The sequence below is a fragment of the Acartia tonsa genome, chromosome 6, assembly GCF_053477335.1.
Source record: "Acartia tonsa isolate MP-2025a chromosome 6, ASM5347733v1, whole genome shotgun sequence".
Taxonomy (NCBI): domain Eukaryota; kingdom Metazoa; phylum Arthropoda; class Copepoda; order Calanoida; family Acartiidae; genus Acartia; species Acartia tonsa.
In genome coordinates, this window is record NC_137265.1 from 53,120,402 (window position 1) to 53,147,459 (window position 27,058).

A 27,058-nucleotide genomic window follows, 5' to 3' on the forward strand; every position below is an offset into this window, starting at 1 on the left:
TATTTGTGGTCATTCTAAATTTCTAAGAATTAATTTTAAACTTATACCTGTTCACAGGCGAGCAACAATTCTTTGGGACCGTCTGCATCGGTATAGTTTGCAGTTACTGAAAAATTAGTAATTCTTTTATATTATTCATTCATAATAGTTTACTTTACTTTATTTAATTCAGGTTATGTAGCTGCTGCAGTTGTAATTGCATTAATAAATAATAATAGTTTATTTATTTTATTTAGGTTACCTGCAATGAAGTCGGTGTGGTGAACATTGCCGAAGTCGAAGGAAAGGTGCAAACCTGCGGAAACAAAGATAATATTGATTATAATTATTTGTTATTTAAAATAATTAAATATTAACATTTTTTCCGCAGGTGTGCACCTTTCCTTCGATTTCGGCAATGTACACACCCGCGGAAGTGAAGATAATTTAAATTAATTATTTGTTATTTCTTTCAGATTTTGAAATTATTTAGTAATGTTTTAGTTTATAAATTATAATACTTAATAGTTAATAGTTATTAATACCTTTATTTTCTAAAATCTTCTTGAAGGATTCCATGTAATACTTGTGCTGCCCCTGCAGCCAGTTATGAAGCTGTTTGCTGGTGGGTGCATCCTGCTTCTTGCCTTTCTCAAGTAAACCGACCTGCTTGGCGATGATATGGTCAAAGGCATTGGCATCCTTATCCTTAAAGCGAATTTTTTAAAGTTAGTATGTTTTTCAACCTATTTTTAAAAAATACACTATTCTAACTGACATGAAGATATATTTCGATTTTAGCAATCATTTTCAATTAATTTTGTTTAAAAAAATATAGGTATGAGACATTAGATAACAGCAAATATGATCAAAAATATTAAACATACATTTACCTTAAAGCGAAGGAAACTTTCATTATTAACCAGTTTTCCTGTTATGTGGCGCAGCGCTTCTAGGGCAGTGACGTATATTTTGACTTCATGGATAACTTCAGCATCTGCCTGGGCCTGTTGAAACTTCCTCTGAAAGCTGGCCAGGTTCACTCCCTTCCTATACTCTCGGTAAACATCTCTGTGGTCAATGATCCAGTGACGGGTAAACCTCCTAAACAGGTAAGCAATTAATATTATTTTTTTTAGCAAAGCTACTCTATAATTCACCTTGTCTGTCAGTATATATTTTTAATCAATGTTTATGAATACTTAATACCAGTGTTCTGGAGCCGGGAGCAGCAACATTTTTTGTGGAGCCGGATCCGGAGCCGTATTTTTTGTTAAAAACGGCTCCGGACTAGGTAAAAATGATTTTTTAAAGTAATATTATAATTTGGCAACGGTCTATTTCCATATAATAAACTGAAAAACTATTGTTACTTAACAAATAGACACACATCCTTCTACTTTTATATAGCTTTAATCAAATAAAAGCAAAATATTTTATATTATTTATCTTATTTTATCAAATTCAATAATGGAAAAAAATTGATATATTAATTTTAAGGTAGGAGCCGGAGCTGGAGCCGGAGCCGGGAGCCGTATTTCCAAATACGGCTCCCCGGAGCCGGAGCCGCATCAAAATTATACGGCTCCGGCACGTTGCGTTAATACATCATGTTATTTTATGTTAACTTAATATTATTACCTAAGAAGGTTAGTTTCTTGCAGTATAAATCTCTCTAATGGTTTTCCCTCTTTGGGGTATTCTTTCACGTGGTATGTGCCATCCCAGGTATGGAAGTTACAGTATTTGCACCCCCGCCCCCACGGGGTCTTATTCTGACCCTTTCCAGGGTAGTTGGGGATCATGTAAGCATGATCTTCAAGCACTTTAACCAAGTAGACATAAACCTGAAGTAATTTTAATTTTATTAAACATTTTATTTAATAATCTCACACCTGTAACTCTTTTTTTAGTTGTGTTCCTTTCTTGACTTTTAGTTTTGCTTTCAAAAAGTGTCACTTTTGCCCCCCCCCCCCCTCTACATTTTATTATTATTTTTAGTATTTATGTTTGTACCTTATCACCATTACTATATGTTATCCTCTTCCCATCAAGAATTGCCCCCCCCCCCCCTCTACATTTTATTATTATTTTTAGTATTTATGTTTGTACCTTATCACCATTACTATATGTTATCCTCTTCCCATCAAGGCGGTCATAGAGCGAGTGTGTGTCCCCTTGTACTGTACCCACGCAGTCTAGGTAATCAATAGAACAGTTAATTTAATATATAGGTAAAGTAAAACAAACTAGTATTCTAGAAATTTATGTATTTACGGTTGAGATTGTATGGTTATTAATTATAAATATAATATAATGTATTTTATTTAAGTACAGACAAATAGACATCCTGTCAATTAAATTTTTAATGTTACTACCTATGTTATTGATATTAATTATACTAATTTAAGCTTACCTTTGATGAACATATGTTCCGTACTGTCACTGTTCATCTTGGGTTTATTCTTGGATCCTTTTGCACGGCCACCTCTCCCTTTTGGCTTTTCTCCAGCTGGGGATGACTGTGCTGAAGAAGGTGTGTCTCCAGCTGGTGTTGTAGGTGTGGCTGCGGCTTTAGGTGTGGCTGCGGCTTTAGGTGTGGCTGTTGTACTTGTACGGCCACCTCTCCCTTTTGGCTTTTCTCCAGCTGGGGATGACTGTGCTGAAGAAGGTGTGTCTCCAGCTGGTGTTGTAGGTGTGGCTGCGGCTTTAGGTGTGGCTGCGGCTTTAGGTGTGGCTGTTGTACTTGTAGGTGATGGAGACGGCGGCGGCGTTACGTTGAGTGGGCGCATTGGTGATGTATCTGGTGTTGTTTGTGAAGCTGGTTGTGGGCTTGCTGGTTTTGACCTTAAAATAATTAATTAATTAATTAATATTATTTTTCCCTTGCCCTCTGGACAAAATATAAAAATTATTTGGCTACTTGTTTTTTTTACCTCGATTGGGGAGAAGGTTTGGGGGGTGAAGTGGGATTTTCAGGTTCTGGGCTGTCAGGTTTTGACCTTAAAAAAATAGCCTATTATTTTAATTATTAATTAATATTATTTTTCCCTTGCCCTCTGGACAAAATATAAAAATTATTTGGCTACTTGTTTTTTTTACCTCGATTGGGGAGAAGGTTTGGGGGGTGAAGTTGGATTTTCAGGTTCTGGGCTGTCAGGTTTTGACCTTAAAAAAATAGCCTATTATTTTAATTATTAATTAATATTATTTTTCCCTTGCCCTCTGGACAAAATAAAAAAAAATTATTTGGCTACTTGTTTTTTTTACCTCGATTGGGGAGAAGACTCTGTTCTTCTTTTCTTGACCCTTGGAGGTGAACACAACTTTGATATTATTCGCTTCCGTTGTGGATCAGCTATTTTTGAAGTGACTGGAGTGCAACTGAAATTAAATAAATAAATAAATTTTCAATTTCTCTGGTTCTTTTTAGAACCCACCAAATTTACCAAATTTGGGATTATATTCTAAAAAAAAATGGCCTCTCTTGGTGTGTAGAGCACCGAGAGTTGCTGAACATGGAAGGAATGCGCCCCGGAGGATGGATGGAGGACCCAACCTAACCTGACCAAAAGTAAGTAAGGATATTTTTTTAACATTTACCTACCCTAAGATAAAAAGTTACTGTAAAAATACAAAGGAACCCACTACTTTTCATAATCCCATTTATTATAATTTTATTAGGGGTATGCATTTGAGCTTAATAGTAAATAAAAAGTAAAAATACGACGAAACCCACTAATTTTATAAGGGGTAGTTTCACGAAATGCATTTGAGCTTAATAAATAAAAAGTTACTGTAAAAATCCCATTTCTATACTTTTTTTAGCATGGGTAGATGCACTTCGTGAAACTACCCCTTTTAGTTTTTTTATAACATTATTAAATATAAAATGAAAATATTATTATTACCTAATGTTATCACTGGGGGTTATTTTTTTTTGGGGGGTCCCCAACCCCTCCTTCTCCTCCAACATTACCGACCCTGGAGTGCAACTGAAAATTAAATAAATAAATAACATTTACCTACCCTAAGATAAAAAGTTACTACTTTTCATAATCCCATTTATTATAATTTTATTAGGGGTATGCATTTGAGCTTAATAGTAAATAAAAAGTAAAAATACGACGAAACCCACTAATTTTATAAGGGGTAGTTTCACGAAATGCATTTGAGCTTAATAAATAAACTTCGTGAAACTACCCCTTTTAGTTTTTTTATAACATTATTAAATATAAAATGAAAATATTATTATTACCTAATGTTATCACTGGGGGTTATTTTTTTGGGGGGGGACCCCAACCCCTCCTTTTCCTCCAACATATCAAGGTCAACCTCATCCAAAATATCGGGTATTCTTGCATCGGGGATCGTCTTACGTTCACGCAAACTACGAGTACGCGTAACTGAAGAGTCAGGCATAGCTTGGACAACCTCACTGTCATCATCGTCACCTATAACTTTATTAGAGTCAGGCTCAGCCATTCTCTAACGATGTTGTAACTGAACTAAAACTAAAAAAAAAGATTAATATTAAATTATTAATTATGACTTTATGACTTTAAGCCTAAGGTGGTGAGAATGGCCAGGTTACCGCTTACATTGGATGATTGGGGGAAGAAAAGGGTTAACAACTTAACAGTAACTCCACCCATAATTTTATTTTTTGGAATAGTAAGGGATAAAATAAACACATAAAAGAAAGTGTGGGGGGGGGGGGGGTATAACTATAATCCGTATCCAATTACTACGAAGTACGAGGGAAATCATGGGATGTGTTGGAAAATATTTATATGACATGTAAGACTAAGAATTCTCCTAATTTCCCCTTGAGGAGGGGGGAGGATTTGATGCTTAATCTGCAGAAGGGGTAATTTAACACTTAATTTACCCTCCGTAAAAGATTAAAGATTAAAAGATTAAAGATTATTTGAAACCTGCCCCACCCCCCTTTTTCAACACTTCTTATTTGAATATAATTATATGTAATCTTTTTTTCTCCACCCATCATAACGTAATGGTTAGGAGGAGGGGGGGGGGGGAACCAACAAGATTTAATTTGGATTTAATACGATGAAATTTTAGTAAATAAATTAGCCGTTAGAGGCTGGATATTTCAAATTGTTTTTCAATTTATACTTAAGTTTCATCATTCATTGGTAAGAAAAGTTAAAAATTATATTTCAAGTTTTAGAAACCTATTTTTAAGAAAAGTTACATTTGAGATGAATAGAATTAAAAAAGTATTCGGTAATGTAGACAAACTAAATTGCTTCATAGTTACATATTGGAAGTTACATAACATTCAAGGATTACCATTTTTATTGTCAGCTTTGATGTCACTTTATGAAGGCTTTTTGGCCAATTATAGAATAGATTGATGATAATGATATGATGAATATCTGTATCATTTCATATCTTTTAAAAACAAAGTTTTATACCAACGTTTTCTTTTTGGTTTGCTCAACAATTTTGGGGAATTTTGGGACTTGGTTGCTTCATTAAGTTGAGTGTAAAAACGTTTCAACTATTAATTGTTATTTACAAAAGGGGTAATTTTGTGCATCATCATTGGGAGTGTACATCAATTTATCGGCCATTATAATATAAGGTTATAATTTATAAAGGTGTCATATATATAAACCTTTCTTAAAAGTTAAAAAAAAAACTCTCTCCCGTCACCCAGCATTAGTGGAAAATTTTTATAAAGGAAAATTTAAATAAATAAAGGGGGGTTATAATAAAGGTGTCGTCATATATATATTATGGAAAATTTTTATAAAGGAAAATTTAAATAAATAAAGGGATTATTCTTTGTATTTTTTTTTTGGGGGGGGGGGTTATATTCAAAATCAAGTTCAACCCTTTCTTTTCATATAGCAACCCTTCTTAAATAGGGGAGGGGGGGGAGACTAGAGTAAAATAAACAGCCCATTGCCCTTCCCTTTATTTTGGGGGGGGGGGACTATAAAGGTGTTAACTGTTACTTACATGTAAAACCCTTTTCCCCCACCCATATATGTTTGGATATTGACCTCTAGGATCTAAATGCGGATGCCACTTATTTTAAAGGGTATGTAAAGATAAAATTTTTTCATGCTATTAGACTATTAGTATTAACAAATTAAAAATCTTAACATTTTCTAAATAATAAATATCGAAGATTGATTTTACGGCATTAGGTTGGTTTATTCGAAGATTGATTTTACGGCATTAGGTTGGTTTATAAAGATAATTTACATTTTACAAATTTGTAATTTAAAGTTAAATAGTAGGTTGGCGACGAACGAGAGATGGGCCAGCCAACTTCAAGTTACTTGGATACTAAGGGGAGAAGAAACGGCGGCGCAACCGCCGAAAACTGCCGAGAAAAGGCAAAATAAATTTCAGCGGCTTATCGGAAGGTAATGAGGAAATTACATTTTTGCATACAACCCCTTTATTTTAATGGCTTTCTCTACCTTTTGACCGCCTTTCTCTTTGTTTTAATGCGTAATTAGTTTTTATATACGCATAAAATAAACTTATAAAGTTAATTATTTTTTAATATTTGATTTTGCAGTGTTTTTATACGTATATTGTGAACGTTTTGAAATTGAATTGAAATTGAAATTAATTATATCTGCATTTGCATTATGAAAAATAAAATACTAATTATTAAATTATTATTTATTACCTTAATAATTTATTTCAGTATAAATATCCGAACGAATAATGAAATCTAGACCCAGCAGCACGAAACGAAGGAGCCAGCGAATACTTGAACGACGTCAACGACTTGACCCAGGTATAATATATATTGAATTCTATTTATTTTTAGTTATTCCAACTTCCAAGTGTAATATAATGAATAAATAATCTTTATACAAAGGATCTCGCTAACCGATGAACCAATCGGGTTCTCCTTTTTACCTTTTAATTTACCTTTTTAAAAGCGAAGCTTTTCTATAATTATGGTCGGTCCGTCCGATTTAGAAAGCGTAGCAACTCTATAATCATTACATCAGTCCATTTTAAACATGTTGATTTTTCGTCCGAGATAGTTAGCTTTTATTCGTTAATTTTAGGCATGTTAGAATTGTCCTATCGCTTTCAAACTTTGCATGATGTAGTTACGTACGATTTAGAAAGCGAAGCAACTCTATAATCATTACCAGAATGTCCGTAAATCCCTTTTAAACATGTTGATTTTTCTACTTTTATAACAACAAAATTTTATGTGATCTAATTATCCGTTTGATCTGGTTTTTGGTATATTGATTCCTTGGACAACAAAGAATAATATTATAAGCGAAGCAAGCAACTCTATAATTAAGTCCTAGAAATGTAAGTATAACCATAAACATTATCGGTTATCCTGTATGAAGCAGTTTTCCAATAAATTTACTTACAATTTTGCTTCGACTCTTATACTTTATATTTAAATTATTCACTTCAGACACTATACAAGTGTTAATGTCCGTTTGTCCTACTCTTTAGTTTAATTATATTACTGTAGTAAAGTTTAAACTTTTTTAAAGTTAAACTGTCCGTTTGTATAAACTATAGGACTAAGTTAATAAATGGGACTCCTGCGTTTGTCCACTCCGACGTTTGGGACTTTGAAATAATAAATAAGATTTAATTTATTAAGGTGTGGCAGCTGTTCCTCCTGTTGCTGTTGATGATGGCCATGGACGGGTTGTTCAACCAAGAGGACAAGGTATTATATATAATCATATTTTTATTATTACCTATTCCAAGTCTTATATATCTTGTACATATTAACCTAACCTAACCTGTACAGAAATACTTAAAAGTAATATTTTAATTTAACACTCCTGCGTTTGTCCACTCCGACGTTTGGGACTCCTGCGTTTGTCCAGTCCCCTTACTTTGAAATAATAAATAAGATTTAATTCATTAAGGTGTGGCTGCCATTCCTGTTGAACCCCAGCCTGATGGGAATCGTCGAGGACGCCGTAATGCTCCAAGAGGACAAGGTATTATATATAATTGGGACTCCTGCGTTGAGATATTTTATGATTTTGAAAAATTAACCATTTAAATTAATAGTAATGAAATCTGAAATCTATATCGAGGTTCGGTTATGGCTGGTTGTCCAATAGGGATTCGTTTTAAAGACAGGTTTAAGAGGTGTATTCGTGAGTTAAATGCACGTGATTTGTTTATGCGCTTGGGTATTTTGGTATAAAAATAGTTTGCTGTTGTTTTGGTTTTATTAGTTGTGGTTTTTTGTTTAAATATGCCTTTAACAGAGGAGGAGAAAGTTGAAGCTTTCGAGCTGAATAATAGCCAGTTTGAGAGTTTGAAGTTGAATTTTATTTTCCTTTTGGATAAATTTCAAGATGAGGCCCGTTATGATAGTTTTACTAGATTTAATGATCCAACGTTGCCTATAAGAATTAGGGAAGAATTCTGGGTTTCTGGATTCTTTGGTCGTTTGGATAGCCTGTATGAGAGATTTCTTGCCCTGCAACCAGTATTTGGTGTTGATCGTGAATCTTTTATTGCTAATATTAGACCTATTATGGATGGATATAATCAGCTGCGTGAAGAGTTTTATGCTAATGTGATTATAAATTAGTTTGTTCTTTCTTATTAATAAATATGATGTGTTGTATAATTTGTATTTTATTTTTATGGTTTTAATATTCGAAATTAATTTTATTTGGTTATTATGGTTTAAAATCTACGTATTTTGCTAGTGTTGAAAAGTTTTATTGCAGGGATTACCTTTTAAGTGCAAGGTTAAATGTTATTTTTAATTTTAAATATACTTTAATAAATGTGAAAATTATTTTATCTATTTTATTTTATATGATATTTTCTAAGATTTGTTTTGTTTTAATAATTTTGCCGCCTTTTTTATTGTCTAGCTGCCCGCAGCTGTTATGTAGATTAGTTATTATTTTAATCGGTTTAAAAAGGGGTGTTTTTTATTTCTCCATCCAGGTGTGGTAGCTATTAAACCTTTGTTATTTGGCGCGTTTAATTTGCGCGTGAATTGGTTTATCTTTGTATTTTAATTGATGTTTGCTTGGTTTGTTTGGTTTGATTTTAGTTGTGTTTGGTTGCTTATTGCGAAAATGTCTACATTTGCTAGTCGCGAGGCTCTTAAAGTTATTTATGGCGATTTCACTAGAAACATAGCCAAACATGTGGTGGGTTTACAAAACGGCGAATTCGGAGATTTAGCTTCTCAAACTGATCGCGATAATTTTAGAAGAGAGTTGCTGGATCTAGAATTTGAGTGGGTCAGCCGTTTCACACCAGATGATTCTAAACCTGCTACTTTTGGGGATGATTTTATCGAATATTCGAATGATTACATTGCGTATATCCGTCGAAGATTCGATTCAATTTCCAACAGGATCTGTGAGAAAACCAGCGGCAGCTTTCCTTGATTTTGAAATATTGTTCTTTCTTAATGTTTCCAAATTAATTTTTCAATAAATTGTGGAAAAATAAAATTGTTTTTTATTTGTTTTAAACGGCGTAGTAATTTATTAATAATTGTTATTAAAAGGTTAGATTTATTTTATATTGTAAGATTTGTATTAGAAAGAGTTGTAATGTTAGGCTTGCCGCTGTAATTTAGCGTACTATTATCCAGCATTTTGTTATCCAATAGAAATTAGTTAATGACAGGTTAATGAGCTTTACTCGTGAGCTTGATTCGTATCCCTAGCTTTACGCGCCTGGTTATTTTGGTATAAAATGAATGGTTGTTATGGTGTTTGAATCATTTATATATTCTGTTTGAAAGATGTCGTTTGCAGAAAATGTGCTGGCAAATTCTCAGGCCTTACTTGTAAATGATTTTAATTTTGATAATTTGCAGACTCATATTAAGATTTTATTGGATAAAGTGTTGGATGAAATTAAATACGAGAGTGTGACCAGGTTTAACAATCCGGAATTGCCTATGAGAGTTAGGGAAGGTTTCCTTTCTGGATTTCATGCACGTTTGGAACGCCTATATAGTGTCTTTCTCTTCCAATATCCCAGCTATGGTGACGATCGCGAGGCCTTTGTCTTTCGCATGAGACCTATTTTTGATGAATATTTACGGCTACGCGAAGAATTTTTTATTAATATGATTATAAATTAATTTGTTATCTTTTGTTAATAAAGATTGTATTTTGTATGTTTGATGTTTTATCTAGGTTAAGTGTATTTGTATTTATTAGTTCTTACAATAAGAGGATGTTAATTCATTTACAAATGAAAATAGTTTTGGAGCGAAACTTTACTTAAAATTAGCTTTTTTCGTTCGTCGATATAGATTTCAGATTTCATTACTATTAATTTAAATGGTTAATTTTTCAAAATCATAAGATATCTCATTCGACTAAATCTATATCATTATCACTAATACTCAGTCAGTCAAAATTCTAAAAATGTCAGTAAAAAAGCGCTACTAGGCTTGAACAAATAATCACTTATAAGATAGATAGAAAATAATTTTTAACAAAATACACCCTCCCTCCCTACATCCCTGGACTTTTAAATAATTAAAGGAGATATAAAAGCTACATATACGTCGTCAAAATACCCCTAAAAGGAAATTTTTTTTGCCACAGGGGGAGAGTATTTGCCATTGCAAATAACATTAAATCTTTTGGTTAACAAGGATGAAAACATGCATAAAAGAGAAGCTCCAAAAAAATGCGTCAAAAAATCTAAGCTGGATCTTTAATTAAAATGTATTTTTTTTGGCTCTTTAATTAAAATGTATTTTTTTTGGCTTTTATGGAACTAATTGTAATCTACAGAAGGGAAAATCACTGGGGATGTACATCGATCTATCGACCACCCTCCTGAGAGATTTTAATTTTGATTTAATTTATTAAGGTCATGCTCAACAGGTTTACCAGATGGGGAACCATAATAATGTTGGTGTTGCTCCGGGCCCGGCTCCCCATCAAGCACCACAGCCCCCGCAACAACAGCCGGACCCCCCACGACAACCAGACGCCATTCCAAACCCCCCCCAAGAGCCCCCCCAAGAGCCCCCCCAACAGCCCCCCCCACAGCAAGAACCTCGTGAGCGTCGTGAGCGTGTCGTACCGGCTATTTTTAATTTAACTATAGGTGCGCACGCAACAGTCAATATCAACAATAATCAATTTGAATTCTATTTAAATTAATATTTATAATTTTGTAATATTATTTCATAATAGAATTCAAATTGATTATTGTTAATTTTGCAATATTATTTCAATTTGTATATACTATTTATAATTTAACTATTTTTCTATTTTGTGGTGTTATCCCCCCCCCCCCCCCCCCCCCCCCGACTAAATGACTGGATTAGGTTAGGCTTTTCTCAAATTTATACCCCCCTCCCCCCCCCCCTCCCGACTAAATGACTGGATTAGGTTAGGCTAGGTTAGGTTATATGGCTAGGGGGCCGAGCGCCCGCGGTTATTTTTATTGGTGGGGGGGGGGATAAAAATTGTAAAAATCTATTTTGTATTTTCAAATTTTGTATATACTATTTTTGATATATTTATACTTTATTTACTAAATTTGCAGATTTTTTAAAGGGGTAGTTTCACGAAATGCATTTAAACTTAATTTAGTGAACCGCATATTTTATCCTGGTTACATGGTTAAACTACATTTATATGGCATATATTTGAAAAAATTTCAATTTTCTACCACATAGTTTTTAAAATGTCAAGACTTGAAAATCGTCTTTTTAAATTGCATATATCACAAAAAAGACAATTTTAAGGTCTTGATATTATTTTTAAAAACTACGTGGTAGAAAATTGAATTCATTTCAAATATATGCCATATAAATGTAGTTTAAACTTTACCCATTTAACCAGGATAAAATATGCGGTTCACTAAATTAAGTTCAAATGCATTTCGTGAAACTACCCCTTTTCTTTAGTTTTAATATTTTCATTTAATTTTTTTTTAAATTTCATTGTTTCATTTTCATTTTTTAGTAGCAAATCTACTTTCTAAATGTAAATATGTCTGTCTGTCTGTCTGTTTTTTTTTCGTTTTTCAATTTCATTGTTTCATTTTCATTTTGTATTTCATTCATTTCATTTCATATTCATATTCGTGATAAAAATAAATGTGATAAGAAACTCGAAATAATACACTTTTTTATTCATTCTTATGGTCGGTCCGTCCGATTTAGAAAGCGTAGCAACTCTATAATCATTACCAGAATGTCCGTACGTCCATTTTAAACATGTTGATTTTTCGTCCGAGATAGTTAGCTTTTATTCGTTAACGATGCAAGAAATAGCTATTGATAATTTTAAATACGTGGAACGCTTACCTAACCTACCTAAGTTTTATCAAATAACTATATCAAACGTCTCTCTTCCTTCCTTGGATACAAACGGCTGCGCCCCTAGCATTTAGAGGCTCTATATTCGAACCTACCTACCTACCTACCTAAGTATATCAAATAACTATATCAAACGTCTCTCGAGTCTCTTCCTTGGATACAAACGGCTGCGCCCCTAGCATTTAGAGGCTCTATATTCGAAGGGATATGAAAGGGCAGAAAAATAGCCTAAAACCATCTAAGGACCTATACGAAGCTGTACTGTAAAGGAGAACCATATAGGTTCAGTGGTTAGCGAGATCCTTAGCTACAGACAAACAGAGCTTACTTCTTTATAAGTTTACTAGCGGCTACGCCCCTAGAGGCCTCTAGTGGCACTTTAAATGTTTTTGTTTGTTAAAGTTAATACTATAGCTATTGATAATTTTAAATTTATGTCTTCAATTCAAAGTTAAAATAAGTACACAAATAAAACCATCTAAGGACCTATACGAAGCTGTACTGTAAAGGAGAACCATATAGGTTCAGTGGTTAGCGAGATCCTTAGCTACAGACAAACAGAGCTTACTTCTTTATAAGTTTACTAGCGGCTACGCCCCTAGAGGCCTCTAGTGGCACTTTAAATGTTTTTGTTTGTTAAAGTTAATACTATAGCTATTGATAATTTTAAATTTATGTCTTCAATTCAAAGTTAAAATAAGTACACAAATAAAACCATCTAAGGACCTATACGAAGCTGTACTGTAAAGGAGAACCATATAGGTTCAGTGGTTAGCGAGATCCTTAGCTACAGACAAACAGAGCTTACTTCTTTATAAGTTTACTAGCGGCTACGCCCCTAGAGGCCTCTAGTGGCACTTTAAATGTTTTTGTTTGTTAAAGTTAATACTATAGCTATTGATAATTTTAAATTTATGTCTTCAATTCAAAGTTAAAATAAGTACACAAATAAAACCATCTAAGGACCTATACGAAGCTGTACTGTAAAGGAGAACCATATAGGTTCAGTGGTTAGCGAGATCCTTAGCTACAGACAAACAGAGCTTACTTCTTCAATTATAATTCAAATTATAGAGCAGCATCGCAATTACAAATTAAATTAAATAAAAATAAGAAAATTATTTTTCATAGTTTTATTATTATTAGCATATATATGTCAAGTTATGTTATTTATGTGGAATCTAACTAAATATTCACAGGAATGCGATCTCAACTCAATCGATAATGATCACTGACTCATCAGAGTCATCACCTTCGCTCGCGCCACCTTCGTGTTCCAGAACTTCCAGGATGGCGTCAATATCGTCATCATCGGAAGATGGATTTACATCGCCGGAGATATCGGGATATTCGTCTTCATCTGATGATAGATCTACTGTGCCATCTAAACATATCGCACGGTCATAGACAGCTAACGCCTGGATAACGTCGTCCCGGTAACCGTTGCATTTTGCTTCCATTTGCTGCAGAACAAGTTCATTTTGTTCGCGTGTACGCTGAGAAGATGGAAGGGCTTGGTGAAGGAATTGGTATATACCAATTCCTTCACTAAATAGTCTGATCGCCTGCATATTCCGAACACTCTGAAACCCCGACCTGTAAAGCAGGTTAGATATATCTTTAAAAGATCTGTGAAGGACCTGATAATGGGCGTACCATCCAGGCATCAGGTCGGGGTATAAACTTGGTTCTGGATCTGTACAGGTAAGTGTACGGGGGAAGTAAGGAACCAAGTCATCCATCGCTACCGGCTTGCGCCTGCGCCCAACTGTGACTCTCTGTCCTTGTTCCGCCATAATAACGATAGCAAAAATAAAACAAATGTTCAAATGTTGTCACTTCAAAGGTCTGTAAGCAAATGAAATTTCAAGGAATCATTAATTACCCCCTACAAATTTTTCTTTGTTGTTGGTTTCCAAGAAATTATTAAGATTTATAATATTCTAGATATCTTCAAATATAAAGTGTTGGGAATGGGGTGTGTGAAATATTTTTAACAAGGATGACAATATCCATTAAAGCAAAACATTAACATAAATGCATTAGTATAATCAAAAAAATTATAAGTAAGTATTCTGTCTATAAGTATAAATTATATAAATACTAACATACTGACGTCTATAACCAACACAAATTATAGAAAAGCTTCGCTAATTCCTAGTATTTTGAATTTTCCATATGTTTTGTTTTGTTTTGTTTCTTGGGGGGGGGGGGAACATTAACATAAATGCATAAGTATAATTATAAATTAAGTATTCTGTCTATAAATTATATAAAATAGTAATACTAACTGACGTTTATAACCAACACAAATTATAGAAAAGCTTCGCTAATTCCTATTTTCCATATGTTTTGAATTGTTAACTTATTTCTTGGGGAGGGGGGGGGGGGGGAGGGGTCAATATTTGTATCGTAAGTTGTAATGTAACGGTCAACCTTCAAATAGGGGAGGGGTGAGACAACACTAGTATAATAAATTATAATCTTACCCACTCCCCAAGTTAAAAATTAATCGTGACCCCCCCCCCCTCTCATATATATAAACATAGTGAAAATGAAATTATAAGAATCCTTGTTACTCTATAATTAAGGTATGTCCATACGTCCCTCCGTCCGAGTCTTTTTACGGAAATACACTATATTGTTATATATAGAAAAAGATTGTTATAAATGTGTTTTTTATCACGTATTTTACAATTTTTTTGTCCATTTTCACCGCTCATTATGAATATGGGCGGAGTGGTAATGCGCGCCCCCCCCCCCCCATGTAACCCCCTAAAATTGGGGTTGGTGTTGTATGTAATAAATATTAGGAGGTAATAGGATATCTGTTTAGCTCCCCCCCCCCCCAAAAAAAAAGGGGGAAAAACATAAATATTAGGAGGGGATAGGACAGTTGACAATAATAAATAATAATCAAAAATCAAAATGCTGAACTGATAAGAAATAATTAATAAACAATTTTAAGTTTAGGCAAATTTAGGATTATGTAATTGTAAATTCAATTGTTTAAGTTTTAACGTTTTTCTATTAGCTTAATGCTTCAAAAGACAACCATACATTGTTCCAAATAAATGGTCTATTTATTATTCATAATTTGAGAGCTTCGCTACTTATGTATGTTTTATAATTATTAGGTAGACATGTAAGAATTCTGCTAATTTCCCCTTTGAGGAGGGGGGGAGGATTTGATGCTTAATCTTTCATGTCACACGGTCCACGGATAAAAAACAAATATATAATATCGTAACCAACCTGGTAATGGTATGGTAATAATTGGGGTGGGGGGGGGGGGGGAGAAACAAGATTAAATTTGGATTTAATACGATGAAATTATAGTAAATAAATTAGCCGTTAGAGGGTAAATATTTCAAATTGTTCTTAAATTTATACTTTCATCATTCATTGGTGAGAAAAGTTAAAAATTATATTTCAAGTTTTAGAAACCTATTTTTAAGAAAAGTTACATTTGAGACGAATTGATTTCACAAAGTATTCGGTAATGTAGAAAACAAACAAAATTGCTTCAAAGTTACATATTGAAAGTTGGAATATAGATATCTTCTCTATATGCTTTATAACACTTTATGAAGGCTTTTTGGCCAATTATATTATAGATTGATGATAATATCTGTGATAATATCATTTCATATGTTTTAAGTTTTAAAAACATTCTTTAGCAAGGAAGGGAAATTTAAATTTTTTTAAAAAGGGTCAACTAAATAACATGACACGGATATGAAGCAAAATTGTAAGTGAATTAGTTGGAAGACTCTAATTGCAATAAAACCTACTCTTTTTGAATAAAACAAATATACAAAGTTTTTACTTTTTAATTCGTTCGTTCTTTAAGACAGATAGCTATTTCTTTCATAGTTAAACGGCTCCTCGGGGCTAAAAAAACTGGTTTTAATAATCAAACGATTGTACATTTCTGTTCTGTCTATATATCATAGTTATCATTGAAAACCAAAGAATAAAATAATAGGATGTCTGTTAATCTCCACGGATAAAAAACAAATGAAAAAAATTATATTTGATTTGCAATAAAAACTACTCTTTTTCTGTTCTGTCTACTCTATATATGTCATAGTTATCATTGAAAACCAAAAAATAAAATAATAGGATGTCTGTTAATATCTCTCTACCAAGGATCTCAAATTGAAATCTGAATCTTTCTATGTAAAACAAATATACAAAGTTTTTACTTTTTAATTCGTTCGTTCTTTAAGACAGATAGCTATTTCTTTCATAGTTAAACGGCTCCTCGGGGCTAAAAAATCTGGTTTTAATAATTAAGTTAAAATTAAAACTAGTATAGAAACTATTTTTTGAAGCGAAGCTATTTCTGATTTATTTACATAAAAACAGATTTATTTAAATAAAGCGGAAAGCTGTCTATAATATGATGCGATAAATCTCTATCTTTTCTCTTTTTTACCAGAATCATTTTTAAACTTTTAAATTAAATCTAAAAGCTATCCACCAATATAAAAAGTGTATATAATAAGCAGCCGGTTAGTTTAGGCCGTAAATCCAATAATGCGATATAATTATCCGAAGTTCCTAATCCAAACACAAGTATTAACTGATTTTTTTTTGACATGCAACTCTATAATTAAATTAATCGTTACCAGAATCGTTTTGAAAGTGTTAGTGTCTAATAAAATTAAATCTAAAGACTATCCACCAAAAATGAATATAAAAAGTGTATTATTTTGAGTTTCTATCACATTTATTTTTTACAATATCACGCAAAAGTTATTTTTATAATATTTACAATTCAATTTCAATATAGTTATTTAAGTTTCTATTTACAATACATACAAAACAAATAGTTAAATAATTAGTTAATATTAGATGAATATATGATGGCGATGGTGAACAGGTAATAAATAATAGATGGCGATGGATTATTAATATATATACAGATGGCGATGGTGAACAGGATGATGGTTAATGATAGTGCTGGTGAATGTGAATATTTATCTGGTTCTGTTGGCCAGGATGCTCAGGAACAGGAATAGGGACTCTTACACCATTAATAATATAATTATAATAATTATTATTATTAATGGTGAAAGTATTGTTGACCCTATTCCCCACTCCAGGGGGGCCATCGGCGCCCCTAGGGCCCCTGGGACCTTGAGGACCTTGAGGTCCTTGAGGACCTTGAGGTCCAGGAGCAGGACCAGGAGCAGGAGCACCAGGAGCAGGAGCACCAGGGGCAGGCTGGTCAACTGGCGGCGGTGGTACTACACCAGCAGGTCCAACTCCAGGAGCATTAAAAACCTGATCACCAATGATGATCAGGTTTTGCCCTATATTTCCCGCCTGCCGTGGTGCACCACGTACATGGGCGCGCTGGACAGGGGCACGCTGGGGCTGGACAGGGGCACGCTGGACACGGGCACGCTGGACACGGGCAGGCTGGACAGCCGGTTCAAGGGCCGCAACCCCCGCACGTACCATACTCCTGGTTACTGAAGGCATTATTAACAGAATCAGATAATATTTAATAATAATTGATGATAAATATGATGGCGATGGTGAACAGGACGATGGCGATGGTGAACAGGACGATGGCGATGGAATATGATGATAAGAATAAGATGATACTGATAGGGATGACTATGGAAAACTGTATAAGATGACTGGTGTTGTTGACTGGTTGACCTTGGTCTTGAATGCTTCTTATATTTTATTAAACTAAGTTGTATTTGAACAGAACTCAGATATTTATACTAAATCTCCGCCCCCTTTGGCCTTTTCTTCCGGTCATCATACGACGTATTTGCGATGGTTTTAACGTGGTTTTAAGATTTTAAGTACTTTCCGGTCATACACTTAAAGCTTAAATAAGTCTTTACTATATTTTTGATAACTCTTACTCTTAGTAGAAATTATAATTGTACATACATCCTATATCCGTAAAATTGTGTTTAATACTATTTTAATATAATCTTGAAAAAATAATATTTGATTGAAATAGAAATCATTTAAATTTACTATATTTGATAACTCTTACTCTTAGTAGAAATTATAATTGTACATACATCCTATATCCGTAAAATTGTGTTTAATACTATTTTAATATAATCTTGAAAAAATAATATTTGAAATAGAAATCATTTAAATTTATGAGAAAGAAAAATCTGTAAGAAATCGTTTTTACTTTCCGGTCATACACATATTATAAATGCAGGTGTTAAATTAAAACCTTATAAAAAGAGGGGAGAATTTCATTAGATTGGTAGTAATGGTTAGTTAGAAGGAGGGGTGGGGGAGGGAGATAAACAACAAGATTTAATTTCTCACGGAAATACATTTTGATTTTTGTCTGTCTATCTTTTATGTTGCTTCAGAAAATAGATATTTATCGCATCGTATTATAGACATAGACATATTATAGACATTTTCGTTTTTATTTATGTAAATAAATCAGAAATAGCTTCGCTTCAAAAGTTAGTTTCTATAGTTTTACTTTTAACATATTATAGACATTTTCGTTTTTATTTATGTAAATAAATCAGAAATAGCTTCGCTTCAAAAGTTAGTTTCTATAGGTTTACTTTTAACATATTATAGACATTTTCGTTTTTATTTATGTAAATAAATCAGAAATAGCTTCGCTTCAAAAGTTAGTTTCTATAGTTTTACTTTTAACATATTATAGACATTTTAGTTTTTATTTATGTAAATAAATCAGAAATAGCTTCGCTTCAAAAAATAGGTTCTATAGTACTTTTACTTTTAACATATTATAGACATTTTCCGTGGATTTTAATTTTTAAAATATATCTTTAGTTTTTTTTTTCACAAAGCCGTAATTTGTCGATATAAGTCGATTTAATTTTTTATTAAAAAAAATAGATATCATTCTAGAAATCTACATACAAAGAAATAAAAACTTGACTTAAGTACTCGTTTTTATGGTAAATAAAAATATCGTCTGTACTTTCCTAGGAGTTTTATGAAGGCTTTTTGACCAATTATACAAAGATATGATGATAGTAACCAAATTTAGATAATCACTTTAATAATTTTAGTTCTTTCTTTTTGTCTGTCTATCTTTTATTAAATACAAATCGTAAAATTCGGAATAACTATATACGGTTTTTTTGGACTTCAGTTGAAAGAAATCGTTTTTAATTTCCGGTCATACGCTTATAATACGATGTGATAATTTGATAAATATCTATTTTTTGAATTAAATTTATCGCCTGGACAGACATACTTACAAAGCTATGTTCATATATATTTAAGATTTTAGATTAGTTTGTTTCCCTTCAGTAATTTTTTTTTGTTTTGGAGCGAAGCTATTTCATAATTAAGTTTTTTTTAAATTTTTATAGACATTTTTCCGTGCATTTTAAATTTGTTTCAATTTTCCCATAATTACTAAAATAAAAGAATAATGTCAGTTGTCTATAATATGATAGGATAAATATCTATTCCAATATGGCTTCTAAATTACATATACGGCACAATGCGATAAATATCTATTTCAAACCGTTGGGTCAGTAATTATATAGAAATAAAAACTTGACTTAAAAGTACTCGTTTTTATGGTAAATAAAATTAACATATCTTCGCGCCTTAATCGCTGTACAATATTTATTTTTGGGGGGGGGGGCGGGGAGGAAAAATTTATGTCACCTGATTAAGGAAGGGAAACTGGAAGGGTCAACTTAACTGAACTCACATGAGAAATATGAGATCTTCATACAGAACAATAATTTTCTATAATTAGGGTCAGTTTGTCCGTCGACTATTTGTCGACTATTCTGAACTATTTAAGTGTTTGTGTTATTATCCGTTTGTTATACAGTTTCAGAAATCGTTTTAATCTTACAGAACAATAGCTTTTTTATAATTAGGGCTGGTCAATCTCCGTAAGAAAGCGGATAGCTTTTTTCATTTCTGGTAATGTAGGCATTTGCTTCCTGTATCCGTTTGTCATAAAGTTTCAGTACTAGTTTTTATGGATGTTTTAATCCTTGTTAATATTCCCCAATATACAAGGTATATTGATAAAAGCGTTTTTTTTTTTTGGGGGGGGGAACATTTATGACCGCATAAAGCTAAGGGTCAACTCATGATACAGGAAATATGAGACCTTAGAGAACAAGGACAAATCGTTACAATTTACAAAACTAACTAACTCCAATCCAAATAAAATAAAAATATTTATTTTCATTTTATTTAAGTCAACATAGTTTATTTATTTATTTAGATTATTTATTTCATTAAAGTAAAAAAAGTTATGATTATTGTTTAGTTAGTATGTTAGGTTAAATAATAAATTAGTACATATTACTTGAGTTAGAATGATTAATACATTATTTAATGGTTATTGGTGGTTTATTTTTTAACTTTTCTTTCACTTTATGATATTAGCAAGTTTGATATATGGTTGAGTTGAAATGTAGAAGACAGTAAGCAGGGTGGAGGGTTGGATAATGTAGGGTGTTGGATCTTTGGAAGGTGGATTATTATAGAGTAGATACGCTGAAAGCCTGAAACAAAAAATCTTAAGTCTTAACAGCTATGTGAGGGAGAGGGGGGGGGGGGTGGTAATTTATCTATCCTTTACAACCCTCTCACATACTCACACGACAATACAAATACACATAATAAATACTAGGATATGACAATGAAAGAAAAATCGAGATTTTTGGAATAAAGAAAGGGGAGAATAAATTATTTAAAAGTCTTATCTATTATACAAATTTTATATCTAAGTTTTCATATTTATTGAATTGTTTACAAGTAAAACTGATATGGTTCTGATATCGCAAAAACCAATCAACCAATATTATTTTTTTATAATTCATTCTAAAAAAATAAAAAAAACTCATCAATATTTAATTTTTAAAGTTTTCATATTTATTGAATTGTTTAAAAGTAAAACTGATATGGTTCTGAGTTCTGATATCGCAAAAACCAATCAACCAATATTATTTTTTTTATAATTCATTCTATAAAAATAAAAAACTCATCAATATTTAATTTTTAAAAAAAATTGTATAAAAAGTAAAAAAAAACACTGAGAAAATATTAGGTGTAGAGGTTTCGTGTTTTTTCTAGACAGCCATATTGGCTATTTTTCCAAATTTTGACGAAACGAAAAAATTTATTGGAAAATATCAGTAAATATTAACTTTCAGGATCGTATAAATTTAGAAAAGATTTTAATATTTAGGTTTCCTGTCCAAATTCAACCCTTTCCCTAATTGTTATAAACGTCTTTGGACAGTTAGAAAATAGGGGGAATATTAAAGAAATATTGACCCGACAGTTTCAAATTTCCATCGTCTAAGATCTATTGAATAGATTTCTAGTAGACATATGTCTGCTTTTTTATTGTGTTGAACAATAAATAACCCACTTTGGAGAATTAGTTTACACTTTTATCAGACTGTTTATAAAGAAATATTGCGTCTTTATTATTTACAAATTTGTAATTAAAGGTGGGCGAGAGATGGGCCATTTAAAGTTAATTGGATACTAATAAAAAACCTGTTTCTGGCTTTGTTATTGTATTTGGTTTTCAATAAAAAAATATTGCTTATTTTATCAATTTCTAAGTAACTATACATTGGATTAAAGCAAGGATTATGTTAAAAGTCAGCTTAACTGTTAGGAAAAATCTAGAACTATGTGAAAAAGTTTAATTTTAGCTATAATGGGAGAAAAAAGCAATTTAATGTACATTTTATATAATACGGAAAATTTCTTCCTTTCCCCGTACCTTATAAAAATCGTCGGAAAAAGCCGTTTTTTAAGCAAACAAAAGCGCGTTTTGCTCTATCTGTGAGATATTATGAATGAGATAATGTTAAGATTTGATATTAAGATGAGAAAAATTTACGTTCACAGTCCCTTTAATTATAAAAAGATGCTTTTAAAAATGGCATGTAGCCGAGAAAACAAGGATGATATCTGTCACATGCGTTGAAGATTATTAAAAAAAAAACGAAACTTTGATCCCAAGACACTAACATCCAAACTATAGCAGACAACTAACCCTTTGATTGCACGACCTTTGTATGTAATCCTAACTGTGCATGATTATATAAGCGCCTGTGTTAAGAAAAGGCATTCCCCGTAATATTATTATCACTAATCTGACATAGTCGCAGTAGGTAGGTTTAACATTTACCACTTTTAGATGACACGAGATTCGAACCTATCAACTCTCAAACGATGAATAAATGGATACGTGTTACTCTACATTCGCGGTTTAAAAATAAGACAAACAGACCAACGAAAAACTTGTTGTAGAGTAGCTTCGCTACTAAAAACTTACTTGAACTTGATATGGTGAGAAAGAACGAAGTCGCGGGTAAACAATAAGACGTACAGACCGACTAACAAACCAATTGCTTATAGAGTAGCTTCGCTACTAAAAACTTACTTGAACTTGATATGGTGAGAAAGAATGCAGTAACAGGTAAACAATAAGACGTACAGACCGACTAACATACCAATTACTTAAAGAGTAGCTTCGCTACTAAACTAAACTTACTTGAACTTGATATGGTGAGAAAGAAAGCAGTAACTACTGTCAAGTTGAATTCAGATTTTATAAAAGTTATTATAGGCAGCTTTCCGCGGATATTAATATCAAAAGATTAAAACCATTTTTGTTACCCCCGATTTTATGCTATACATGATTTTGGCTGAGAAACTGTTCTAATCCAGCGGATATAAATCGGTTACGAGGCCATACTGGAAAAGCTTTTCTACATATACGGTGTGTTCGTCGTACGTCCGTCTGTTAATCTCAAGGAAGGAGGGGACATTGGACTGTTAATTCCAATGTCCCCAACGTTTTATAACCACGTAATCTTATAATTTTTAATTGATAAATGTTTATTTTAAAAATATTAATTAGAAATTAATAATTTATTTTAATTATTTAAGTTTCATGAGTTGTGGTTTTAATTTTCTTGACTGAAATAGCGTAATGAGACAGGGATCTAAAGGGATAAGACAATGGCCTATGTATTGATGTACATCCCCAATGTTAATACACAACCCCCCCCCCCCTTATGTAGATTACAGTTAGTGGTTGGAACATTTAGACACTACCAACCAATAAAAATTGAACAAAAGTCCAAAAAGTTGTTTAGCTAACGAATCAGAAACAGTGGCGTGCGAACCGAAGGGGGCATTTGGGGCAATCGCCCCCCCCTAGCGACCAAAACGCCCCCCCCCCCCTGCCCCCCCCTAGCCACTGCCCCCCCTGCCCCCCCCTAAATGTTGAAAAATGCCCCATTTTGCCCCCCCCTGGTCAACAAAAATGCCCCTTTTTGCCCCCTACCCTACAAAAAGCAAAACTATCCCAGTTTCCAAAAAAAAGATCAAGAAATACTCAACAACAAAATTTTGGCGCTTCGCGCCAAACAGACAGTTGCTATTCATTTAACATTACCAAATTTTTTAATTAGTTTAGAAATTAGGTTATAATCTTTTTTCACTGAACATAACAAACCAGGTAATAGAAAGTATTTTATTTTGTATAATATAAACTTTTTACCAAAGAAATTTTGTACATCCCCAATGATGATACACAAAATTACCCCTTAAATAGATTACAATTAGTGGATGAAATGTATGGAAACTCGACTTAATTAACCAATCAATCAAAATTCCATTAAAGTCCCCAAAGCTGTTGAGCCAACGAATAAGAAAATTTTATATGAAATATTGGGGACTAGTGTAATAAATACCCCAAAAACCCCTCCCTCCCTGCATATTTAAAGAAAAAAATTTGCGCTTTGCGCCCTTCCAAATGGTTTCTGCTTTTTATCACATTGTATATTTTGTTTTTATTTCTATAAAAACATGTGTAAACAACAAATATTTAATCAAAAAGTTATCTATAATACAAAGTAGAATGATGTCTGTCCGTCCGTCTGTCTGTCCCTTAAGATCTCGGTAACCACTGAACCGATTGGATTCTACTTTTCAGGGAATATACCTGGTCCTGTGGTGATTTTAGGCTATTTTCTTGGGGGGTGGGACACCCCCAACCCCCCCAAAAACAAAAAAAATCCCCCCTCCATTTTTTTTGCTGAAGATTTCCTTGGTCCTTTTACGAATTTAACCAAAAAACATTTTTGATCACCTCTTGGGTCAAAGCCCCTAGAGGCTAGGGGCGAAGCCGCTAGCTTTATATAAAAAAGAAACAGCGTTGATATTATCTAAGCCTATTTCTGTCTAAATGAATAACTATAAATGATGTCATTTTATTTTCAGGATAAGTTTATCATTTTTTTTGTGTACATACCCTAACAAAAAGACATGTTTTTTATGGCAATTTTCATTAAAAACCCTTAAAACTAACTTTACTACACTCTATGTTCCTAACTTGATAAAATACGCCACTCTTGTTGTCTTTAATTGATTTTAGTTCAAAGGGGGAGTAAATATTTTTAGGTACGCTTTGCGCACCACCCTAATAAATCCTTGGAAACACAACTTCATGAAAAATTTACAGATTTTTAAAGTGCCATTTAAAGAGGGTAGGATATGTTGATATAACTTTTTAGCTTCTCTATAATTCACTATGGCTGTCAGTTCGTAATGCTAAGGGAAAAATGTGATTTTTTCAACTGCAATTAAAGATAGAAGGCTAAAACTTAATGTTAACATTCCCATCATTATGGAGTATAATTAACCATTAAAAATTCATGGAGGTCGGACTGCTTTTCAGGACGTTTTTGGCTATTTTTGTATCTTTTAAATTTCGGGTATAGTACCTTTTGTGACATTGCCTCTTAAGGTGCATTTCGTCGTATTTTCACAGTAGCTTTTCACCTATTTATAGCTCCTGCGGGGCCAATTGCCTAACCCTGCGGGGAAATCACCTGACCTAACTTAACCTAGAATAACCTATTAAAAGCTACTGTGCCCCTTAGGAGGCGTTGCCACAAAAGAGACTATACCCCAAAGTTTTCCATATTTCTAAGAGATTTTTATATCTGTAGATGAAAGGACAAGTAATTTTTTTATTTTTTACATAGTTCTTTATATCTTTGGTTTTTATGGTACGATAAATTTTTTTGTGAATTAAAATATTAAAAAAAATAAAATTTCTTGCTGTTTCGAGCATCCAGTATGTAATTTACTTTGACTGTCATCACACAACATACAGGAAAAAGGACTTGTGACTTTTTCTACCTAAAATATATATTTATTTCAACAGATGCTCTTTAAATCTACTTGTTTGTTTTCTTATTAATGATTTTTTGTGCTTTGCTACTTAAAGATGTTGTCATCCTTGTTGTCATACAATAAAGAAATATTTAAAATCAGTTTTACAAATTAGGTTAATTTTTGGTAAATTATTTCCAAAATGAGTGTTTTTATCTCCTTCCCACCAAAAAATTTTTTTAATGGGGTTATTTATCCCTCCTGCTGAGATTTTATAACATCCCCTTCCACCCATAAAAAATGTTTTGTGGTGGGGGGGGGGGGGGAAAGGTTAAATTATCTTCTGTACTTTTTTTTTTGAAGATGCTTTCTAGCTCCCTTCCCTTCGGTCATTGCAGGGTGGGGAGAAGGGATGGGGGAGAAGATATGGGGGGGGGGAAGAGATGTGGGATATTAATGGAAATAGGGATGGGGGAAGGGATGGGGAAGAAGGGATAAGAACTAGAAGGCCCATAATCATATAATCCCACCCTTTAAAACGCCCTTATTTAAGTATATATAATCAAAATGTCCCCCCCTAAAGCAAAGTGCCCCCCCGGGGCACTTTGATTTAGGGGGGGGCAAAATTTTACAAAATCTTCAAAATGCCCCCCCCCCCCTAGACAAAGTGCTTCGCACGCCACTGATCAGAAAACGTTATTAAACAGCCCAATGAGAAATGTTTTAATTATCTTTATTAATGCTAAAATTTTCTATAATACGTCCTATGTTAGAATTGTAATATCTATTTTATTAAACTGTGCTACATTAGAACTGTCCTATCGATTTTAAACTTAGCATCATGATTTTGTAAAATTTCTATATTAATTTGAAACATTACTTTTATCCTATAATCATTATAATCAATATAATATGTGTACAAGATAAAAAAATAATCAAATAGGAAAAAAATGAGTATGACATTTTTAAGAAACCTTATTAAATTCTGTGTCAATTTACAAAAAAAAATTAATCTTCACAATGAAGTTTTACAAAGTTTCTCGAAAAATTAGCCATGTGACGTCATAAAAATGAGAGATGATAGGAGATGTGGGAAAGAAATGGGACAATCCCTCATTTTTATGACGTCACATGGATGATTTTTTGAGACACTTTGTAAAGTTTTTCACAAATATTTTGTCACTTTAAGTAATAAATTAAACCAGGGCTCGGCAGCCGCGCGTCAGTCACGAATAAGCCTCAAATTTAAACCCGTTTGGAAACTTAAAAAATATTCTTTAAAAAAAGGATTGCCATATTTTGGGGTCATGTTTAGACTTCCAGCTGATTGTCTAAATTGTAAAAGATTGATTTCATTGAGGCTTACAGGCGGCTGATGTGAGGCTGCCAAACTATATATTAAACTTTATATGTATGTGTTTTGTATCATTTTTTGAGATTTACTTTTTGGATGATGTAACTTTTAATATTTTTCATTGGTTTTTTTTGGAATCTACTCTTTATTTTCTTATCTCCAGACAACTTTCTCGACACAACCATTCACCTTTTTAACCAACTGTAACTTTTGAAGTAACGTATTTTTTCAGAAAAAAATTT

At 32.7% G+C, this 27,058-nt stretch overlaps 2 protein-coding genes across 2 annotated transcripts in view; both read right to left on the reverse strand.

The window, feature by feature from the left end:
* The window catches only part of LOC145322926 (uncharacterized), a 40,215-nt gene extending 17,321 nt beyond the window's left edge, over positions 1-22,894 (reverse strand). The window contains exon 1 of the mRNA XM_080165290.1: positions 22,830-22,894. The gene's annotated coding sequence lies outside the window, so the exon portion shown is untranslated. The remainder of the gene's footprint in view (positions 1-22,829) is intronic.
* On the reverse strand, positions 1,617-3,300 carry LOC145323470 (uncharacterized). Its single transcript, XM_080165872.1, has 3 exons — positions 2,396-3,300; positions 2,092-2,177; positions 1,617-1,826 (listed from the first exon to the last, which is right to left on the reverse strand). Exons 1-3 carry the CDS (start codon positions 2,769-2,771, stop codon positions 1,617-1,619), a joined length of 672 nt encoding a protein of 223 aa, XP_080021998.1. The 5' UTR covers positions 2,772-3,300.
* Positions 22,895-27,058: the final 4,164 nt, after the last annotated feature.

Coding starts and splice junctions, on each gene's coding strand:
- LOC145323470 (XM_080165872.1), bottom strand. CDS start 2,771: ATGCGCCCACTCAACGTAACGCCGCCGCCGTCTCCATCACCTACAAGT. Junction 2,178..2,395: donor GGAACATATGTTCATCAAAG/GTAAGCTTAAAT, acceptor TTGATTACCTAG/ACTGCGTGGGTACAGTACAA. Junction 1,827..2,091: donor CATATAGTAATGGTGATAAG/GTACAAACATAA, acceptor AAATTACTTCAG/GTTTATGTCTACTTGGTTAA.